The 22,692-nt window shown below is 43.8% G+C and overlaps 1 protein-coding gene across 7 annotated transcripts in view; it reads right to left on the reverse strand.

Annotated features, from left to right (window-relative positions):
* Positions 1-1,932: 1,932 nt before the first annotated feature.
* tcerg1b (transcription elongation regulator 1b (CA150)) overlaps positions 1,933-22,692 on the reverse strand; it is a 171,781-nt gene continuing 151,021 nt past the window's right edge. For 6 of the 7 annotated variants that reach the window (XM_072511892.1, XM_072511896.1, XM_072511895.1 and 3 more), the window contains 7 exons: positions 22,040-22,190; positions 14,423-14,587; positions 11,201-11,383; positions 8,821-9,000; positions 7,797-7,880; positions 7,614-7,714; positions 1,933-2,605 (listed from right to left, as the gene is read on the reverse strand). In XM_072511892.1, coding sequence (XP_072367993.1) covers positions 2,404-2,605; positions 7,614-7,714; positions 7,797-7,880; positions 8,821-9,000; positions 11,201-11,383; positions 14,423-14,587; positions 22,040-22,190 — 1,066 coding nt within the window. In that variant the 3' untranslated portion in view covers positions 1,933-2,403. The remainder of the gene's footprint in view (positions 2,606-7,613; positions 7,715-7,796; positions 7,881-8,820; positions 9,001-11,200; positions 11,384-14,422; positions 14,588-22,039; positions 22,191-22,692) is intronic. The other variant, XM_072511898.1, reaches the window with a different exon arrangement.

Here is a 22,692-nt window from a genome sequence, read left to right on the forward strand (position 1 = left end):
CTCCCGAGATTCCTCTTTGTGTTTCAGTGCCTCCCGGTGGTGATCACGAAGGCTTTTTTTAAAAGGATTGAAAAGAGCATCATGGGTTTTGTTTGGGCCGGGAAGACCCCGAGAGTGAGGAAGGGATTCTTACAGCGTAGCAGGGATAGGGGGGGCTGGCACTACCGAGCCTAAGTGAGTACTATTGGGCCGCTAATATTTCAATGGTGAGTAAGTGGATGGGAGAGGAGGAGGGAGCGGCGTGGAATAGATTAGAGAGGGCGTCCTGTAGGGGGACTAGCCTGCAGGCTATGGTGACAGCCCCATTGCCGTTCTCACCGAGGAACTACACCACAAGCCCGGTGGTGGTAGCTACACTGAAGATTTGGGGACAGTGGAGACGGCATAGGGGAAAGACTGGAGCCTTGGGGGGGTCCCCGATAAGAAACAACCATAGGTTTGCCCCGGGGGGAATGGATGGGGGATATGGAATGTGGCAAAGAGCAGGAATAACGCAACTGAAAGATCTATTTGTGGATGGGAAGTTCGCGAGTCTGGGAGCGCTGACCGAGAAATATGGGTTGCCCCAAGGGAATGCATTCAGGTATATGCAACTGAGGGCTTTTGCGAGGCAACAGGTGAGGGAATTTCCGCAACTCCCGACACAAGAGGTGCAGGACAGAGTGATCTCAAAGACATGGGTGGGGGATGGTAAGGTGTCAGATATATATAGGGAAATGAGGGACGAAGGGGAGACTATGGTAGATGAACTAAAAGGGAAATGGGAAGAAGAGCTGGGGGAGGAGATCGAGGAGGGGCTGTGGCAGATGCCCTAAGCAGGGTAAACTCGTCGTCCTCGTGTGCCAGGCTAAGCCTGATTCAGTTTAAGGTATTACACAGGGCGCATATGACTGGAGCACGGCTCAGTAAATTTTTTGGGGTGGAGGATAGGTGTGCGAGGTGCTCGAGAAGCCCAGCGAATCATACCCATATGTTTTGGTCATGCCCGGCACTACGGGGGTTTTGGATGGGGGTGACAAAGGTGCTTTCAAAAGTAGTGGGGGTCCGGGTCGAACCAAGCTGGGGGTTGGCTATATTTGGGGTTGCACAAGAGCCGGGAGTGCAGGAGGCGAGAGAGGCCGATGTTTTGGCCTTTGCGTCCCTTGTAGCCCGGCGCAGGATATTGCTAATGTGGAAAGAAGCCAAGCCCCCGGGGGTGGAGACCTGGATAAATGACATGGCGGGGTTTATAAAGCTAGAGCGGATTAAGTTCGTCCTAAGGGGGTCGGCTCAAGGGTTCACCAGGCGGTGGCAACCGTTCGTCGAATACCTTGCGGATAGATAGATGGAATGGGAAAAAGAAGGCAGCAGCAGCAGCCCAGGATTTGGGGGGGTGGGGGGGGGAGGGGTGGGCGGGGGGGGTGTAACTTGTGACAAGGCAGTTGCCAATTAGGGCTAGTTTTCATTTTTGTTATTTAATATTTATTCTTTTTTTTGTTTATATAAAATAGGTCATTGTTATTTGTGCTGTTATAATATTGTGTAAAGGATGCACAATGTACTGTGTTGGTTGACCAAAAATTTTCAATAAAATATTTATTAAAAAAAAAAAGTCACTTATCTTCCCAGGATGCTCTCTGGTTCTCTACCTGCAGATTAAAAGTTACAGGCCAGAAGAAAGAGAACAAAACGGTAGGGAAAAAGCACCTTCTTCCACTCCGCACCAAATTACCAAGTTGCAATTCCCACTCTGGATGTGTCTCCTTCACTTGCGCAAAGCAGTTGGCCAAACAGTTGGCTGACAAACGATAAGTTGAACACACTTTCCCAATTTATTGGGAGAGAACACTAAAATTACTTTTGGAATTTTCAGTGCTTGCACTTTTTTTTGTTGCAAACCCCCCCCCCCCCCCCCCCATTTAATTCAGCACAAAGAAAGATGCAGTCCAAAACTTGTAGAAAAAAGATGGTTTATTGCAGTAAACATTTCAACTAGGCAACATTTCCAACACCTTTGTTAATAAAGTCACTTTGGAAACTTACATTTAAACACAAGTAAAAGCTTAAATGTTACAAACAAAACCCTTTTTGAGATCAGTGACCGACTTGGAAAATTACTGGTAACTAAATGCTAGTTTTTACAGAGTTGCTGTGGCACAGCCATTTGGTTGGACTAATGACCATGCTGCACGTACTACATCAGCTGTATTTTTTTTAAAGTTCTATTTTACACAACTGAATGATGAGTCAAAGCTTCCACTTCAACATGATGACAAGCTGGTACAAATGTGTCCATACTATATACAAAACTGGACAAAGCAGACACATTAATACTGCACACACGTTGACGTTGGGCAGATGGCTCATGCACAAGTCTCAGTTGATCGGCAGCCTGCTCATGCTCAGGAGAACTTCTATTTGGTGTTATTTGGCAGATCGTCTGGTTGGCTCCGATGCTGTGGGAGGTGGGGGAGGGCCTCGTCGATCTAGATCATCAATGTAGGCCATAATGAGTTTGCGTCTCTCCTCTGGCACGCACTCCAAGACCAAGTACCGTTTGTCATTCTGAAGGATTCGTTCGATGTCTTTCAGATGCTGATCTGACTCGTGCAGTAGTTTTTTCGACCTTGGAGGAGAGGAGGGAAACCCATCACAAATTTTGATTGATGGCAGAAAATACAAGATCCAGAGAAATCCATTTAGCTAAAGCAACATTATTCACTTCACAAACTGTTCTACCCTCGCACTGCCACCTTACTAACTGCTCTACACTCGCACTCCCACCTTACTAACTGCTCTACACTCGCACTCCCACCTCACTAACTGTTGTACACTCGCATTCCCACCTTACTAACTGCTCTACACTCGCACTCCCACCCTACTAACTGCTCTACACTCGCACTCCCACCTTACTAACTGCTCTACACTCGCACTCCCACCTTACTAACTGCTCTACCCTCGCACTCCCACCTTACTAACTGCTCTACACCCGCACTCCCACCTTACTAACTGTTGTACACTCGCACTCCCACCTTACTAACTGCTCTACACTCGCACTCCCACCTTACTAACTGCTCTACCCTCGCACTCCCACCTTACTAACTGCTCTACACTCGCACTCCCACCTTACTAACTGCTCTACCCTTGCAGTCCCACCTTACTAACTGTTGTACACTCGCACTCCCACCTTACTAACTGCTCTACACTCGCACTCCCACCTTACTAACTACTCTACCCTCGCACTCCCACCTTACTAACTGCTCTACACTCGCACCTTACTAACTGCTCTACCCTAGCACTCCCACCTTACTAACTGCTCTACACTCGCACTCCCACCTTACTAACTACTCTACCCTTGCATTCCCACCTTACTAACTGCTCTACCCTTGCACTCCTATCTTACTAACTGCTCTACACTCGCACTCCCACCTTACTAACTGCTCTACACTCGCACTCCCACCTTACTAACTGCTCTACCCTCGCACTCCCACCTTACTAACTGCTCTACACTCGTACCTTACTAACTGCTCTACCCTAGCACTCCCACCTTACTAACTGCTCTACACTCGCACTCCCACCTTACTAATTACTCTACCCTTGCATTCCCACCTTACTAACTGCTCTACCCTTGCACTCCTACCTTACTAACTGCTCTACACTCGCACTCCCACCTTACTAACTGCTCTACACTCGCACTCCCACCTTACTAATTGTTCTACACTCGCACTCCCACCTTACTAACTGCTCTACACTCGCACTCCCACCTTACTAACTGCTCTACATTCGCACTCCTACCTTACTAACTGCTCTACACTCGCACTCCCACCTTACTAACTGTTCTACATTCGCACTCCCACCTTACTAACTGTTCTATATTCGCACTCCCACCGTACTAATTGTTGTACCCTCGCACTCCCACCTTACTCACTGTTCTACCCTCGCACTGCTACTATAGTGGACATCAGTGGATATTCTTAAATTAACACAAACGCAACAAGCTGTGGCGTGGACATGCTCACCGTACCTCGGAGACCTCCTCCAACTCAATGTCTCTGTTCCTTGGTTACTGCTTGTTCATCAGCAGCTACTCTTTCAGAGATTTGGTTTGGGCCTCTGGAGCACTCTCATTAACACCCCACTATCTTGCTTTCTTTGTTTTAAGAAGTCTATTTGTCGCCCTGTCCCATCATTTTTCTTGACCTGTCTGCAGCCTTGGAAATGGTTGTCCAAACCAACCATCCTCAAAAGCCTTTCCTACGTTCTCCAGCTGAGTGGGAATGATCCTTGCATGGTTTCACCCTTAACTATCCAGTGTTGCCAGAGAATATCCAACCATGACTTTTCTTCACAACCCAAAGGATCTATACTTTGCTCCCTCCTATTTCTCATGCACATGCTGCCCTTTGAGGCACATCAACAAAAGTGGGATCCACATATACGATGGCAAAAAGCCACCACCTCTCCCAGTCTTGGGTAAGATGCAAACTGAACAAGCTAAACATTGGGAAGCTATTCGCTTCGACTTACACCAAAAACTCTGTTCCCACACCATCTCTTCTATTCCCTTCCCTGGTCATCATCTCAGTTGGGGACTGGGGCAGCATTGTTGCTTCACAGCGCCAGGGACCTGGGTTTGATTCCCGGCTTGGGTCATTGTCTGTGCAGTGCCTGCACTCTCTCCCAGTGTGTGGGTGGGTTTCCTCCGGGTGCTCTGGTTTCCTCCCACAAGTCCCGAAAGTCGTGCTTGTTACGTGAATTGGACATTGAATTCTCCGTCAGTGTACCCGAACAGGCGCCGTAACGTGGCGACTACAGGATTTTCACAGTAATTTCATTGCAATGTTAGTGTAAGCCTACTTGTGACACTAATAAAGATGATTATTGGTTTAGCTCAGTTGGCTGGACTGCGGGTTTGTGATGCAGAGCGATGCCAACAGCGTGGGTTCAATTCCCATACTGGCTGAGGTTATTCATGAAGGCCCCCCACTCAAAGGGGAAAGCAGCCTATGGTCATCTGGGAGTATAGCGAGTTTACTTTCCATCATCTCAGCTGAACCAGATCGTTTGCAACCACAACATCTCATTTTAATTCAAGTTAAGCTTCAGCTCCCATATCCGCCACATCTCAAAAACCACCTCTGTACGATTAGTCCTTTCCATCCCTTTCTCAGCTTATTTGTTGCTAAAAGCCATGTCAATGCATTTATTACACATGACGACTTAACCAATGCATAAAATAGAACCTGAATTTTAACCTGCACCAAGTTCCATTCACCCATCTTTACGTGTTCACCTCTTTCCATGGCCTCACCCCTCCCCCTCTCTCTAACTTCCTCCAGCCCAACAAACTTCAGATGCGCCAGCATCTTCACAAATACTCCACACACCTTTACCTCAAAATAAGCAACCATGCCTTCTAGCTGTCAAGGTTCTAAACTTTGGAATACTCTCCATAAACACCTGTCCTGCTCTCTCCCCCTCAAAACTTAATTCCGATTACGCTTTTAAACACATGGTCCTATATTTCTTCCTTGACTCGGTGTTGTTTCATGGCGGGGGGTGCAAGGGATGAAACAATTTGGAATACTAAATAAATACAAGTTGCAATTGTAACACATAATGACTAGCTGGGCATCAGGGTTTCCTAAAGTTCGCTGGCTCTGGACAAAATCCTAGGCTAGGTTGAAGTTTGGAAACCATGCGAACATATGAGCAGGTTGGCCATTCTGCCCTTTGAGTCTGCTCCACCTTTCAATATGGTGGCTGATCTGATTGTGGTCTCAATTCCAAATTCCGCCTATCCCCAATAACCTTAGAGTCGCTTGTTAGTCAAGAACCTATCAATCTCTGCCTTAAAAATATTCAGTGACTCCCATCTCCACTGCTCTCTGGGGAGAGAGCTCCAAAGGCGTTCAGAGAAAGGTTTTCTCCTCATCTCAGTCTTAAACGGGAGATCCCCTTATTTTTAAACCATGTTTTCTAGTTTGAATCTTTCCCACGAGGGGAAACATATTTTCAGAATTCACCCTGTCAAGCCTCCTCAGGATTTTATGTTTCAATAAGATCACCTCTCATTCTGCTAAGAGTCCAATGGAGACAGGCCCAGCCTGTCCAACCTTTCCTCATAAGATAACCTGCTCATCCCAGGTATCAGTTGAGTGAACCTTCCATGAGCATTAAACATTTACCATTTAAAGGGGGCAAGGAAATACAAAATGCCATTCAACTAACAGCTGAACATCAGACCTTTTTACTGCTTGAAGAACTTTTCAGAGCCTTGAAGGCTTATAAAATAGATTCAACACTAAAAAATGCACTTTTGTGACTGCTGACTAATCTATTGTACTTGCATAAGGAAACATGGATGCCACCCAGCCAAAGTGCTGATGGAACTACATGTTTCAAATAAGAATTTGAGCCTCTTCATTTAGCTCTACTTGTGTGCACTTTCCTTCTCTTGGGTTTATACACCTGTGCCAATAAATAGCTCAAAGTGAGAATTACCATCCTTCAGCAAATTCGAACTAATACCAAAGAACAAAGAACAAAGAACAAAGAAATGTACAGCACAGGAACAGGCCCTTCGGCCCTCCAAGCCCGTGCCGACCATACTGCCCGACTAAACTACAATCTTCTACACTTCCTGGGTCCGTATCCTTCTATTCCCATCCTATTCATATATTTGTCAAGATGCCCCTTAAATGTCCCTATCGTCCCTGCCTCCACTACCTCCTCCGGTAGTGAGTTCCAGGCACCCACTACCCTCTGCGTAAAAAACTTGCCTCGTACATCTACTCTAAACTTTGCCCCTCTCACCTTAAACCTATGCCCCCTAGTAATTGACCCCTCTACCCTGGGGAAAAGCCTCTGACTATCCACTCTGTCTATGCCCCTCATAATTTTGTATACCTCTATCAGGTCGCCCCTCAACCTCCTTCGTTCCAGTGAGAACAAACCGAGTTTATTCAATCGCTCCTCATAGCTTATGCCCTCCATACCAGGCAACATTCTGGTAAATCTCTTCTGCACCCTCTCTAAAGCCTCCACATCCTTCTGGTAGTGTGGCGACCAGAATTGAACACTATACTCCAAGTGTGGCCTAACTAAGGTTCTATACAGCTGCAACATGACTTGCCAATTCTTATACTCAATGCCCCGGCCAATGAAGGCAAGCATGCCGTATGCCTTCTTGACTACCTTCTCCACCTGTGTAGCCCCTTTCAGTGATCTGTGGACCTGTACTCCTAGATCTCTTTGACTTTCAATACTCTTGAGGGTTCTACCATTCACTGTATACATAGTATACACTGTATACACCCTAAATACATAGCTGATTAAAGTGATGCAATTGGATGGGAATGTTTTGTTGGCAAATGTACCAAAACGTGAGATACAAATTGAAAACACAGGCTCCAAAACAACACACACAAAACTGGAGACAGATTCATTTTGACAAAGTGCAGCTTCTTACTCAACAACCTACACCGCTTGCAAGTCACCTTTTACCCAATAGGCAAAAAACACTTGGGCATCTGAAGAAGGCACAATAGATTGTACTGGCAGTGATTGTCATTAATGCAGTCAATGAAAACCACAGATAACCGAAGTCCTGAGCAGCTGCAGGCATTACTCACCTGTAAGTTATAAATTTGGTCTCTTTCAACAGTGTCCGAAAGTCTGCTTTGGCTGTAATGTATTTATCTCGAATGTATTCTTCAAACTCCCTCTGCTTTTTCTTAAAGAGAGCACAAGTAAGTAAGTAATGTACTTGGATGAAAGATTGAACACTTTGCATCTTTAGCAGACATGACCATTACCCTATCACTGGAGGAGAATTTGATGCAGCGAGGGTCCTCTTTGATGACTTTTTTCACTTCCTTCCATGTAGAGGTAAGAGTAATCTACATAACAAAAAGATCAAAACGTTACAAACAAGCAGAAAACTTGTCGAAAACAACTCACCAACCAGAGAACTAAATCAGCCACATAAATACTATGGCTACAAGAGCCGATTAGAAGCTGAGTATTCCACAACAGATGACTCGCCTCCTGACTGCCAAATGTCTTTTCACACTCTGCAAGTCAGGAGTGTGATGGAATATTCTGCACTTTCCTGGATGAGCGCAGATTCAACAACATTCAAGAAGCTCGCCACCATACAGGACAAAGCAGCCACTCAAATTGGCATCCCATTCACTTGCCCCTCCACCTCAGCATAACGTGATTGAAGTTATGCTTCTAGAAGGTGCCCTATAGTAGCTTGTCAAGGCTCCTCTGATGTCAAAACCTGTGACTTCTACCACCTACAAAAACAAGGGCTGAAGGTGCCTGGGAACACCATTACTGGCATGTCACACACCACTGAGACTTGGAAATATATTGCTACTTGGAAATATATTGCTACTGGGTTAAATGTACAGCAATGGTTCATCATCACCTTCTCAAGATCTTGTTAGCAACAACAAATGCACAAAAATGTTTTTCTCCCTGCCATATCAGTCGATATTGTTCCTTATCTTCGGATTAAAACAGTTACATCGGTGGAAACACCCTACAACTACTTTAGAAATGATTAACATTTACCGGCATAACAGTTAATTCAGTATAAAAGATACATCTACAGTTTTTGATGATGAAGCACTGCATAAATTCAATATTGAAGTAATATTTCTTTAGTTTACAAAGCACATGAATAAGCACAAATATGTCTCTGTTCATGCTCCATAAAGAATGAACTTACGATAGACAGTTCCACAAGAATATTTTGACATGTTTCATGTTAGCAAGGAGACAAGATACATTCAGATGGAAAATGATCAGCCATGAACTAGTCGCACTCACTGCTGAGGTTTCATCCAAAAGCTGCCTAAAATGCTCTCTCTTCTTCTTTGTAAGTGCCTCTATGTGCTCACTGAATAGTTTTTCCTTCTCTTCTCGTTCCAGTAATGAAGCAGACTCCCAGCGGTGATCTTTACGAAGGGTCCTCCGGGTATCTGACCACGTGACATCAGAAGAACGGACCTGTAGAACACAACAGAAGAATGAACAGTGCTTTTGTGAAAAGGGTTGAAAGAGTGCTAAAGGTGGCAAGCAGGATTTTTAAAAAAAGAACACACACCGGTTCGGGCACGAGGAAAGGTAAAGAGGACACTTACGGGAGTTTATTATTTAAATTTTTCCAATTAAGGGCAATTTTAGCGTGGCCAATTCATCTGCCCTGCATATCTTTGGTTTGTGGGGGTGAGATCCATGGAGACACGGAGAGAAGGTGCAAGCCACACGGACAGTGACCCGGGGCTGCGACTGAACTCAGGTCCTCGACACCACGAGGCAGCAGTGCTAACCACTGCGCCACCATGCCGCCCCACTTTGAGGAGTTTATGGAGGGTACAACAAAACTGGTTGTGGAGACTGGCCTATTGCAGTGAAGGGTACACTGGTCAAAGATTAGAAATTTAGCAGCAAAGCTGAACTTTTCCCACAAAGGGAATTGGAGGTATGGAACAAGTTACCAATAAGGGGCAGCATTGTGGATAACACAATTGCTTCACAGTTCCAGGGTCCCAGGTTCGATTCCGGCTTGGGTCACTGTGTGTGCAGAGTCTGCATATCCTCCCAGTGTGTGCGTGGGTTTCCTCCGGGTGCTCCGGTTTCCTCCCACAGTCCAAAGATGTGCAGGTTAGTTGGATTGGCCATGATAAATTGCCCATAGTGTCCAAAATTGCCCTTAGTGTTGGGTGGGGTTACTGGGTTTTAGGGATAGGGTGGAGGTGTTGACCGTGGGTAGGGTGCTCTTTCCAAGAGCCGGTGCAGACTCGATGGGCCGAATGGCCTCCTTCTTCACTGTACATTCTATGATAATCTATGATAACTGAAGCATGCAACATAAAAAAGCTCAATGGAAAACAAGGTGATTTTCTGGAGAGAGGAGGTGGGATTAAAGGGACATGCTGAGAAGGTTGAAATATGGAGTTAATCTATGACAAGGGCACAGACATGTTGGACAAATGACTTTTGCCTTGTTCCCAGAAACCTTACATATAGCTTTATTTTGTGGAGTTTGATGCACTGAAAATTTCATACTTTGTCAGGCATTCCAAAAATGAAAACTTTGAAAAGCAAAATAAAACGCACCAGATTTTAGCTGCTACAATAGGAAATAAAAGAAATTCAAACCAAATAAAAAACCTCAACATAGCATGCTAAGTGAATTACATTTTAGCTGAAAACCTCTCACTGATGGACAAGCCTCTACATTAAGAGAAATACAAAAAAATAACTCACCCCAGGGCAGCACAGTGGCGCAGTAGTTAGCCAGGTTCGATCCCGGCCCTGGGTCACTGCCCGTGTGGAGTTTGCACACTCTCCCTGTGTTTGCCTGGGTTTCGCCCCACAACTCAAAAGATGTGCAGGGTAGATGGATTGGCCTTGTTAAATTTCCTCTTAATTGGAAAAATGAATTGGATACTCAAAAAAAAAAAAACCTCACAGGGCAGCACGGTGGCCTAGTGGTTAACACAGCTGCCTCATGCGCTGAGGTCCCAGGTTCAATCCCAGCTCTGGGTCACTGTTCGTGTGGAGTTTGCACATTCTCCGTGTCTGCAAGGGTTTCGCCCCCACAACTCAAAAATGTGCAGAGTAGGTGGATTGGCCACGCTAAATTGCCCCTTAATTGGAAAAATAATTGGATAATCTAAATTTAAAAAAAAAGATTAAAAATTCACCCTAAGTAACAAACAATAAGTAGTCAAGAAATTAAATTATAGTTTGGTATAATTTGTATAGGGAGTCAAATACAAATTCCACCATATGTAAATGGTCACAATCTGGATTGCGCATTGATTTCGGAGCGTCTTTTTTCAGAATCACAGAATTCCTGCAGTGCAGGAGGAGGCCACCCCCCCCTAAAGTCTCTACCAACCCTCAGAAAGAGCACTAAAACTAGGGCCACTCTCCTGCCCTAACCCCAGAACCCCACCTAACCTGCACATCTTTGGGCACTAAGGGGCAATTTTAGTGTGGTTAATCCACCTAACCTGCACATCGTTGGACTGTGGGAAGAAACTGGAGCACCCAGAGGAAAGCCACGCACCACAGGGAGAAAGTGAAAACTCCACACAGATGGTCACCCAAGGTTGGAATTCAACCCGGGTCTCGAAGGCTGTGAGGCAGCAGTGCTAACTACTGTGACACGCTGTAACTTTAGACACAGGATTATTACCATGTCGGACAACAAGGCTTTGAAATTCTGGATGGCTTCCTCTCTTTTATGCTGTTCACGTTCCCGATCGATTTCCTTAGTCTGCTCTGAGCGAGCTTTCTGAACCTCTCTTTCCCGCTCTCGCAAACTTGCTTCTATTCGTGCTTGGCGCTCCAATTCCTTCTCCTTATCGGAGTCTATGTGCTGTCAAGGGGGCAAAGTGGGGAGAGAGAAAGATAATGGGGTTACATAGTAATTTTATACAAATCTCACTTTAATTAGAATTATTCCTACAAATGTACATTTTTAAAAAATAAGTAGGTTAAATGAAAGGTGGTGTGAAGTGCACATTCAGGCAGGAAAGAGTGTGCAATCTAAGACAATGTTAACAACTAACCTAACATCTCATAAAAGTGCCTAAAAGCTACAGGAAAACTCACATTGAAACAAATATACATTGGTACTATGCAATGCTCTTCTTGATGATGTTCTTCAGTTATTTCTGCAAATTGCTCTGCATCACCAGCCGTGATCAACACCAGACGCAGCCAACATTTTGAATAATAAATTCTGTTGTTGTACTACTGGACACAGTTGATATGGACAAGGCATGAAAAAGACACGAGCACACACTACCGTACTTTACAGAAATCCTGACAACACTGTACCAGCCAGACTTTTAAATAAACCATTCTCAAGATATGGGGTGCCACAGCTGGCAAGACCAAAATATAATGCCTGTTTCCTGTTGCCTGGAGGTGGTGATGGGCCTTCTTGCTGAACTGAATTATTTGCAGCAGTTTTGATAATACTGGACGGCATGCCAGATCACTTCAAGGCAGTTAAGATTCAACCACATTGGTGGGGACTGGAGTGACATTCAGGTTGGATATGTAAAGTCATTAAAAGGAACAATTTTATGACAATCCACCAACTTCATTATTACTTTTGTAGGCACCAATTAAAAAAAAGATCTTGATTGAAAAACGCACAATTCAAGCTCTTAAACTGCTACAATGATATTTAAACGAATGGTCTCTGGGTTACTAGATCAGTAACATAACCACACTATCACTGTACCTGTACAGTGATGATCCAATCCCTCCAGTCAATCCAGAAAACCACAAGGCTACAAAAAAAAGGCTTTTGTCAGTATTTAAGATGCTCAAGAGGTAAATTAAATGCATGAACATAATTCTTTCTTCACTGTCCCATTGCTGCATTTTCTTTGCCTCCCTGCTGGTTCTGACAGGTACAGGATGTGAAAGTCTGAAGCATGCTGTGAAGCTGCTGCTTATGCCATACAGATCTGGGATAAGTAGCTATTAGCAGATTCTTATATAGGAACACCTGCTGCAAGCACTTCAATCTGTTGCTGGAACAATTCTTCGGCCCTGTCACTCAGGTAACTCTGAAAGATATGCCAACTCATCCAAAACCCATCAATACATAGGTGGCAATGAAAACAACCTAATGGAAGTAGCATCCCGAATTATCCATAAACCACGGCATTCATCAGCATTGTGACCATATACTACAAAAGTAACCAAAGAACAAATACAAAAATAAAATTAAAAATGACTTTGCTTGACTTTTTAAAAAAAATCCCTTTCTCCTCTTCTAGGTGATCTTCATTAGCTCACAATCCATAAACAGCTACCCGTCATCCTTCAGTACCTCACCCCAATGATCATTCCTCATATGAATAACGCTGAAGAGACATGTTGCCAACGTTTTTCATCTTGTACTTATTAGGGCAAGCAGAAGAATGCCAAATTTCAAACAATCACAATAATTTTCCTACAGGAGGATTGGTTGGCAAGTCAACTCTGATTGACTGAGGTGCTGCCATGGAGAAAGCAACAGGAAACTATTGACTCCACAAACTCCCAGGTAATTCAAGAAAGGTACAAAAGCTTGAACACATTCCTTTTGTTTGCAGAAAACTGGTACCTGCAAATGAATGCATGTTGCTTCTAGCAGATGCAAATGAGCTGCATTTTGAGCTCGACTAATTATCTTTAATTGTTAGTGTAGCGATTAGTGCACTCAGGATTGTTCAGCAAATGTTGCCCATCGTGGAACTGCATTTAACAGTAAATGTTTAGTTTTGTAGGGAGTCCAAAAACACAATCTGCCTACCATGCAGTTGAGCAAAGTTGCGTGTGAATTTCAAAGTCTTGTCGGGTACATCACCCAAGCGAATCAAACAGCATGTTCCTTTAGTTGCTCGTAATAGGCAGAGTTTCGGCCATATTCAACGTGACTGCGCTTGCAAAACCCAAATAAAACCTCTCCTGTTACACTTGATTACACAATTGAACGGCAATCCCTGAACAATTGAGTGCACAAACAGCTACACTAACAAACCCCAATTTAAGATAAGTCAAGCTAGTAACATGGTTCATTTGCTAGAAGTGACACACCTGCATACACAAAGACCCATTCTCTGCAAACAAAAGGAATATGTTCAAGCCTTGCACCTTTTTATTTAAAGAATTCCTCGGGAGCTTGGAGTGCCTATTGTCCCCTATTGCTTTCTCCATTACAGTGCCCCAGCCAATCTACTTGCCAACCAATCAATAATCTTGTCACTTGTAGTACAAATTGATTGCTTGAAATTTGGCTTTCTTTTTTTAATAATAATCTTTATTGTCACAAGTAGGCTTACATCAACACTGCAATGAAGTTACTGTGAAAAGCCCCATAGTCGCCACATTTCGGCAATTGTTTGGGTACACAGAGGGAGAATTCAGAATGTCCAAATTACCTAAAAGAACGTCTTTGGGGACATGTGGGAGGAAACCGGAGCACCTGGAGGAAACCCACGCAGACACAGGGAGTACGTGCAGACTCCACACAGACAGTGATCCAAACCGGGAATCGAACCTGGGACCCTGACACTTGATGAATGCAAGACAAAAGCTTTGGCAATACATCTTTCAGCAATATTCAAGTTCTGTACTACCAAGCTACGCTTCATATGAATATTGGTGGCTTTGGACAGCTCAATCCTGTCCATGTCTATACATCTGAAATTTATTTAACACGAGTGATCACTGTCAGGAACAGTAAAGCTCACTATTGTAAGCCTATGGAAGGAAAACAACAACAATATTTGCTGATAGCTGCTGAGTCTGTCAAGACCACTGCTGGTCTACATGGCTCAGCGACACACCTGCAATGCTCCACCGAGTCAATGGAGGGCCATGCTTGTACACTTTTCAATGCACAACTGCTTACCTTGGCTAGTTTCTCCATATACTGCTTAAAGAAATCCTCCCTTAGCCCAGAGCTATCCACAGCTTTGTAGCGTGAGTCACTCTCAAATTTCTCCTTCACTTTGCTCCAGCGTAACTGACTGTCCAGGTGGTGCTCAGACAGCATGTCAAAGAAGTTGCCCTTTATCTGCTCAGTATTGAGTTGGATAGAGGAGTTGATGAGGGGAGAAATGAAGAGCAAATCCAAGTCAGGAAGCAGCTTTGCAATTGTGTTATTTTAGTCACCACTGCATTACTCACTTACCTCACACTGAAGGAAAGTGAATACACCCTCCACACTCAAATAATAACTTAATAAAATATGCCTCATGGCATGGAATACTAATTTGTATTTTATAGAACTATACGTAGTTTTTTAGGGGGCAGGGTATTTATAGTTTAATCAAATCCTATCACATTAACAGTAAATCAGTTTTAGCACTACTGAGTTGCCCTTTGTAAAATATCTTGTGGATTTCTGTGTTGCTGCCAATGCATTCATTTTATACATTAAAAAAAAACATATTGGACGACTTAATTTCTCAAACTACCTCAGCCTATTCCACTGGCACCATGTGCAGTAGTTTAGTCAGTGGAATGTTCCACAATGCCAATCAATACTGCTCCAGGGTCCAAAGTTACAACATAGTGAAGTTGGGCCGAATGCTGCACCACTCAAGACGGGGTGCTTCAGCTGGCAGCCAGAGACAGAAAGCTCACTGAATGACGGACAGCAGCAGATAGACAGCATCAGGGTACCAAAGGGTTTCAAACCAGTGATCATCCCGTTTTGAAGGGCATACTGCTTGTCCCTTAAGTAAAACCTTCCAAACTGATTATTAAAATTAACTAAGTTCAATCAATTACATATTAAATATTCATTTCTGTGTTTGGACTAAAACAAGTTCTGTGATGGGACACCACTTTCAGATGATCCACTTCCATAAAAATGGACTGGAAAAATATAATTTCCTTTCTTTATGGATAATTTTGAAGTTAAAATACCAATACAGTAACTTCAGGCAATTTGTATACAAAATGTCTGAGATTCATCACAAATTAAAAAGCTCAAAAATAGCTGCACAATTAGTTTGTATAAATCCACAACTAGTGGAAACAGATTTTTAAAAACATGACATAGATATAAAAATAAACATTTAAAATCAATCTATGCTTTAAATGCTATGAACATTGTGGCTGATTTTAAAGTACTGGTGGCTTTAAATGCAAGATTAAATTGACACACCAACTTCAATGCAGTCTACATCATTGAAATTTGTATATAACGACCAGCTAAGGTAATTACTTATTTGTATTTTAAACTAAGCATATAATCAGTATACGGATGTGTGAAGCTTGCTGAGTCTATACTGTAAAAAGGTCTCAGTATTGAATATAAATCTAATGTGCTTCTGGTTGAAGGATTTGTTAAGTCTTTTGGATGTGTAAAGAAACAGTTTGCAGGATTGGGTAGTGTTGTATTATTTTCGGGGTTATCTTTGAAGTAAGGGGTGTTAAGAGATCCAATGTTTATTTAAAAGATTAATTTGAGTTCATGGAATAAACATTGTTTTGTTTTAAAAACCACGTGTCCATAATTGTAATACTACATCTGGGGAACAAGCCGTGTGCTTCAAAAGCAACAATCGATTAAAGGGGGGGGTTGGTTGAACTCCATGATACATTTTGGGGTTCTGAAAACACCTCTCCCATAACAATACGCATAGTTAAATTGTCAACTGATTCAGCGCTTTCCACCCCTATTGAAACTACATAATGTAATCATAGAATCCATATGGTTTAGGAGGAGGCAATTCGGCCCATCCAGCCTGCACTGACCCTCCAAAAGAGCACTCAACCTAGGCCCATCCCTGTAACCCCACACATTGATCATGGGCAATTCACCGAATGTGCACATTTTTGGACTGTGGGAGAAAACCAGAGCACCCAGAGGAAACCCACGCAGACATGGGGAGAACGTGCAAACTCCAGGGTCACCCAAGGACAGAATCGAACACATGTCCCTGGCGCTGTAATGCTAAATAATTGTAATGCATTTAACCAAATTTCTGTCTCCATCCAGGCACTTATTAAAAAAAACTAAACAAAGTTTTTTTTTTTGCAGGTAGAGCAGAATGAGATCCTCTCACACTTACTGAATATGTTGGATCATACTGGTAACACAATTCCAACCATTTTTCCACATTAAGTTTCAAGGTTATTTCAACAAGAGGATACTTCAGAAATAAAGTTGCTCTTATACATTAGAAATAACAGACTGGACTTCCAGTGACGGTGGGCGGGAGGCGGCCGCACAATGGAGGGCTCCCGTTCGGGAACGGCATTTTCGGGGCTTTAAGCCCGGTCCCAGGGTCCACAGAGGTGGCAAAAGCAGGGAGAAGGCACAGAGGGGGCAGAGTGAAGGCACAGTGAAGAAAAATGTCGAGGGTGAGCAAAAGAACGTCCGTAAGGAAAACAGCTGAAGGTCCGTCGGGGAGTGGAAAGGTCACCGCGGGGTCACCAAGGAAAATGAAGGCTGGAGCACCGGGGAGGCCGCATTGCTTACGGCTGAAGAAATAACTACGGTGATGGCTGCGGAATTCGAAAGGCAGTTTACAAAATACATGGAGCCAATGAGGAAGGAGATGAGAGAGGTTTTGAGTGCGCTGGTGGAGGAGGCGATTTCCCCGGTGACGAAGGCAGTGGCGAGCGCAGTGGCGGAGGTGCGAGAGCAAGGGGAGGCGCTGAAGGAAGTGGAGGAGACGGTATTGCAGCACGGTGATCAACTTGCCTCGATGGGGAAGAAGATGCGGAAGGTGATGGACATTAACAAGGATCTGCGAGGAAAAATGGAAGACCTGGAAAACAGATCCAGGCGACAGAATTTGAGGATTGTGGGGCTGCCCGAAGGAGCTGAAGGACCGAGGCCGACTGAGTATTTTGCCGCGATGCTGGTGAAACTATTGGGGGAGGCGGAGGATCCCTTCCGATATGAAATGGATCGGGCTCATCAGTCGTGGAGGCCTGTACCAAAGGCTAATGAGCCAAGGGTAGTGACTCTGTGCTTCCGTAGGTACAGTGTGAAGGAGAAGGTCCTGAGCTGGGCCAAGCAGAAGCGGGTGGTGCAGTGGGCTGGAGCTGGTATACGTGTATGCAGGACTTTACGGTGGAGCTGGCGAGGAGGTGGGCTGCCTTCAACCGGGTGAAGAGGGCACTGTACATTAGCAAGGTGCAGTGCGGCATTGCATATCCAGCGAAGCTAAGGGTGGCTTACAAGCTCAGGGACTTTTATTTTGGAACGGCGGAAGCAGCGGAGGAGTTTGTGAAGGCAGAAGAACTGTGGCAGAACTGAGATATTGAGAAATGGCCATGTGCCGATGTAACCTCATGACTGTATTTTCTTCTTTTTTGTTTCACTGTAGGTGTATGGGCTAAAGGAGCCAATGTTGTATATATTTGGACAAGGCAAGTGATGGGACTTTCAATCAAAATGAGGGCTCTTTGGGGTGTAGGTGGATATGCGGGGTTTGTGTGCTAAAAGGGGATTTCTGGGCTTTCCTAGGGCCGGGCAAGGGGGAAAGGGACCCGGGCGGGGGCCTCCACGTTGGCTGGTTTAAGCCGGCCAGTGAACAGGAGTGAGGTGGGGGGAGGGGCTGCAGCCATCGGAGCCTGGCTGAACAGGGTCCGAGTGGTCTTGCCGGGGTGGAAAGTTGGGGGGAGGAACAGAGGTTGGGGGGAGGAGTTTTACAAGAGGCAGTGGACGGGAGGAGTTGGAGATGTTGGGGGGGGGGGGGGGGGGTACAACTCTTGGGTATCATGTACGGTACTCTTTCAGAGGTGCGTTGAGTGTAAGGGGGGGGGGTGAGTGGACTCTATAAGTCAATGGTGACCATGGGCTGTCCCGGACCCCTTTTTCTCCTTTGTTTTTTTGTTGCCACCGTGGGAGGGTTTGTTTTATTGGATGCATATATTGACAGGTGGGCCGTTGTTTGGGGTGGTGGGAGGATGGTATTGTTAAGGGGATTGATTTTGTATTTGTTACCGTTTACTGTTTGTGCGTGGGGTGTAAATTTTGAAGGAAAATGTGAAAATGGAGAATAAAAACATTAAAAAAAAGAAACAACAGACTGAAAACTGAATGGGGATAAAAGGAATATGCAATTGGCAAGCTCAGCTGGTGTTAGAGAGCCAAATGGGAACTTGTTTAATGTCACTTCCTCAGTGAATTCTACACTCAAAGCGAGGGAATGTCAGTGCTAATGAAAGGGGCATTGTTCAGCACCCAAGGTCAGGTGCTCACAATATGCAATGAACTAAGCCCCAGCAAGGTGCCTCACAACAAGGTTGGCCGTTTAGTGGCAAGTTTCAGGCTGTTTATGCTGTGCATTATGCCCATCAAATCCTGACCATTGTTTATCTCAGGTATACAAAGCTTTAACTAGTTATTAAAATCATTGCTTTGTTTAATTATGTTAAAAATGGTCCAACCTGCATGAAACAGAAGGGAACACATTGCCACATTCCTACAGCCCTGGTGAGCTACCAGGCACATGTCATTTTTTTTCCACACATTGTAAGGTTTTCCCCCTTTCTTCCCCCATACACTCTCTCTCTTCTTCCCCCCCTCACTTAATTTTCTCTTCCCCTCTCACAAAGTTGCCTACCTTTTTGAGGTCTGGTTCCATGGGCATTGGGTATCTGATCCAAGTGGCCACTCCTTGTGGGAAAGCTTAAACTGCTCATGTTGGTGGTTATTTGACTGCATGAAAACATTTTGGCTGTGCTCAGATGGCCCACTAACCACACTTCTAGGGAATGCTGGCTACCATCAGGAGGCTAATGCTCTCAGGCAATACAATGAGATTTCTAAGGACACTAAGAAGCTTCAAAGAAACAGGCAGGTTGAGTGAGTGGGTAACAAGGTAGCAGATGGAGTATAATGTGGGAAGTGTGAAATCATTCACTTTAGTCGTAAGAATATGTTTAAAAGGTGTGAAACATGCAAATGTTGATGTTTAGAAAGAGTTGGGCTTACTGGTACAAGAAACACATAAGTTAGCATACAGGTACAACATGTAAATAGGAAGCCAAAAGACATCTTTATTGCAATGGGAATGGAAGTTAATAATAAGGAAGTCTACCAACAATCAACAGAGCTTTGGTGAGATCACAACTGACGTACGATGTGCAGTTACAGTCTCCATATTTCAGGAAGGAAAGACTTGCCTTGGGAGTAGGACATGATAGTGGTTCCTGGGATAAGAGGGTTAGTTCTATGATGATGTTGAGTAAATTGGACCGATATTCTCTGGAGTTTACAAGAATGAGGAGTGATTTCACTTAAACATCAAAGATACTAAAGGGGCTTGAGAGGTTGTTTCTGCTGGCTGGGAATCCAAAACACAGTTTCAGGATAAGCAGAAAACAATTTAGGACTGAGCTGAGGCGTAATTTCTTCAGCTTTTGTAATTGTGAAACTTTGCTATTGTCTACTCAGAGGATTGGGAATGCTTCATTGTTGAACACATTTAAGATTGAGATTGGTAGATTTTATCGGGGAATCAACCTGTAGGCGGAGTGGGTAAGTAAATGGAGTTGAGATAGAAGATCAGCTATGACTATATTGCAGAACAGACTTGATGGGATAACTGCTCGACTCCAGATCCTATTTCTTATAGCCTTAAAATAAGTATGAAAATGGATCTGGGGCTGTGGGACCTTAGTTAAATTTATGAGCAGGCTGAACAGAGTAAAAAGGGGGAAACTGGTTTGATTGGTGAGAAGATTGGAAACAACAGGACACCATTTTAAGAATTGATAAACGAAGCAAGGAAAGGGAAAACCCTTTTTGACACAAGGGGACTGGCCAGGATGACAGCATTACCTGATAGTGGGGCAGCTTCAATCATGGCTTTCAAAAGGTAAACGGATGATTATGTGGTGAAGAAAAAAAAGCTACAGGGAAAAGACTGGCAACTAGCTGAGCTGCTCTGACAGAGAGCTGGCATTGAAATGACTGACAGAATGACCTCCCGCTGTGCTGTAACCAATGATTGTGTGTGTCTCGGAGTGAGAATTATCCTGGACTTCAGCTCTTCACTCCCATCTCATTCCAGGGCACTGAGGCAAATTGCAGCACTACTGCCGTCACAAATTAGTGAGCTCAGCATATTTGCAGCCAAGTTACACACAGCCCCATCAAACCAAGCCACTGAGTGAGCTATGAACGACACTATTCCTATCTGTTACAATGTTCCAGTTCTTCAGATATAGAGAGAGTGAGTGTGAAGGGGAGCAAAGAAGGTACGGGGGAAAGAAGCACTAAGTAAATTCAATAAAGCATTTTTGTTTCAGTAATTAGAGAAACGCACTTTTAGTGCAACGTTCAAAGACCCAGAGAAGACTGAGAAAGCTTCACAACAAGTTCCGATACTATTACATATTGTAACTTGTTAAAAGTATAACAAGATTAATTACAAATAGAAACACAAGTTAAAATACCTTTACAAGAGTTAGCAATAGAATAAAAGGTAAAGGTTGAACACGATCTGGTTCTATCCAGATCTTCTATTTTTTTTGATTGTTTTGTCTTAACACATTTCTGGGCACAACTCTCACTTCACAAGGAAAAGAACTAAAAAAATGTAAAGTACCAGAGCTGCGGGGAGGCTAAAGTCACCACACAGAGAAACACCAATTCTTTCCTCACTAGGGATTCCCATAATACTTTGCTTGTCAGTGATTGACAGCTGTCAGACTGAACTGATTGATAGGCCGCACAGCACAAAACTGTAAAGACTATTCTCGTTATAAAACAGAATACATAAAATGGTTACAAAAGGGTTTTAGAAAACATCAAAATGCAAAGATCAACAAGTTACAATTTTTAAGAAAACATTATATAAATAAATATGCATTTTCAAATAAAAACATTTACAAGTAAAAAAATCATTACTGTACTACTCAAATTTAAATTAAGCAATATATTTACTATTTTCAAATCCATTTAACATATTACCCTCTGAAAAGCATAATCATTATAAGTCGCTTCAGTCAAGACTTCTAAAAAAGAATATAAAAAATGTTAACGTTCATTTGTTACTTATTCTTTATATAATTTATGGACAAAATTGACATGAATAGCAGTTATTCAACATTCTCCTGTTGCATATGTCACAAATGATTAAGCTTCAGAGGTTGAAAGAGTTGCATTCGCACAGCATACAGGGACTTATGGGAAGGCTGCAGTGTGTTGCTATTGTAATGTTATTGATGCCTCCTCCCTACCAAGCTGCATCCCAGTGGAAACCAAATCCCCCAGGGCTCTTGACACCACGGCAAAACGACATTCAAAACTCATTAATTTTTAACACATGACCTTTATTTTTGATACGCACTGATTTATACTGTGGATTTTTTTCCCCCTTAAACGATAAAACTGCTGCCAGGAAACCCAACAAAGACAAAAGTGCACTCTGAAATATACAAATACTCATTAAAAAAGGTAGATTTAGGTTAGCATGGTTTCTGTTGGGAGAGTCTGGTGTCCCTTACATTCGCACTCCCACCACTCACTCCACTGGAACTACAACCACCTTACCTTCTCTGTCCGACTCTTCGAATCTTCTTTCTCTCGCTTCCTCACACTGGTAATAAACTCGATAAACATGCTTTCCCGATCCTTCATCTTTTCAATAGCTTTGAATCTGGAGTCTTTGCCATATTTGGCAGCAAAGTCACTGAATGTGGATCTAGAAATCAAAAGTTGGGAAGTATTTGCAATTCGGAAACGAAGAGATTTGGAACGGGTATAAATACACCAGAGGGGAATTTGGCCAATCAAACTTGCTCCGTCACCTTTTTAGTTATAGCAGCTTGACCATAGCTATATGCTGCCTTTTTTCCACATCCCTTGATTCCCCATCAATTAGGGGTGGCACGGCAGCACAGTGGTTAGCACTGTTGCTTCACAGCACCAGGGTCCCGGGTTCGATTCCCGGGTTGGGTCACTGTCTGTGCAGAGTCTGCACGTTCTCCCTGTGTCTGCGTGGGTTTCCTCCGGGTGCTCCTGTTTCCTCCCGCAAGTCCCGAAAGACGTGCTGTTAGGTGATTTGGATATTCTGAATTCTTCCTCCATGTACCCGAACAGCGCCAGAATGTGGCTACTAGGGGATTTTCACAGTAACTTCACTGCAGTGTTAATGTAAGCCTACTTGTGAAAATAAGAAAGATTATTTCCCTCCTTAACATTTC

Source organism: Scyliorhinus torazame, chromosome 7, assembly GCF_047496885.1.
Source record: "Scyliorhinus torazame isolate Kashiwa2021f chromosome 7, sScyTor2.1, whole genome shotgun sequence".
Classification (NCBI taxonomy): domain Eukaryota; kingdom Metazoa; phylum Chordata; class Chondrichthyes; order Carcharhiniformes; family Scyliorhinidae; genus Scyliorhinus; species Scyliorhinus torazame.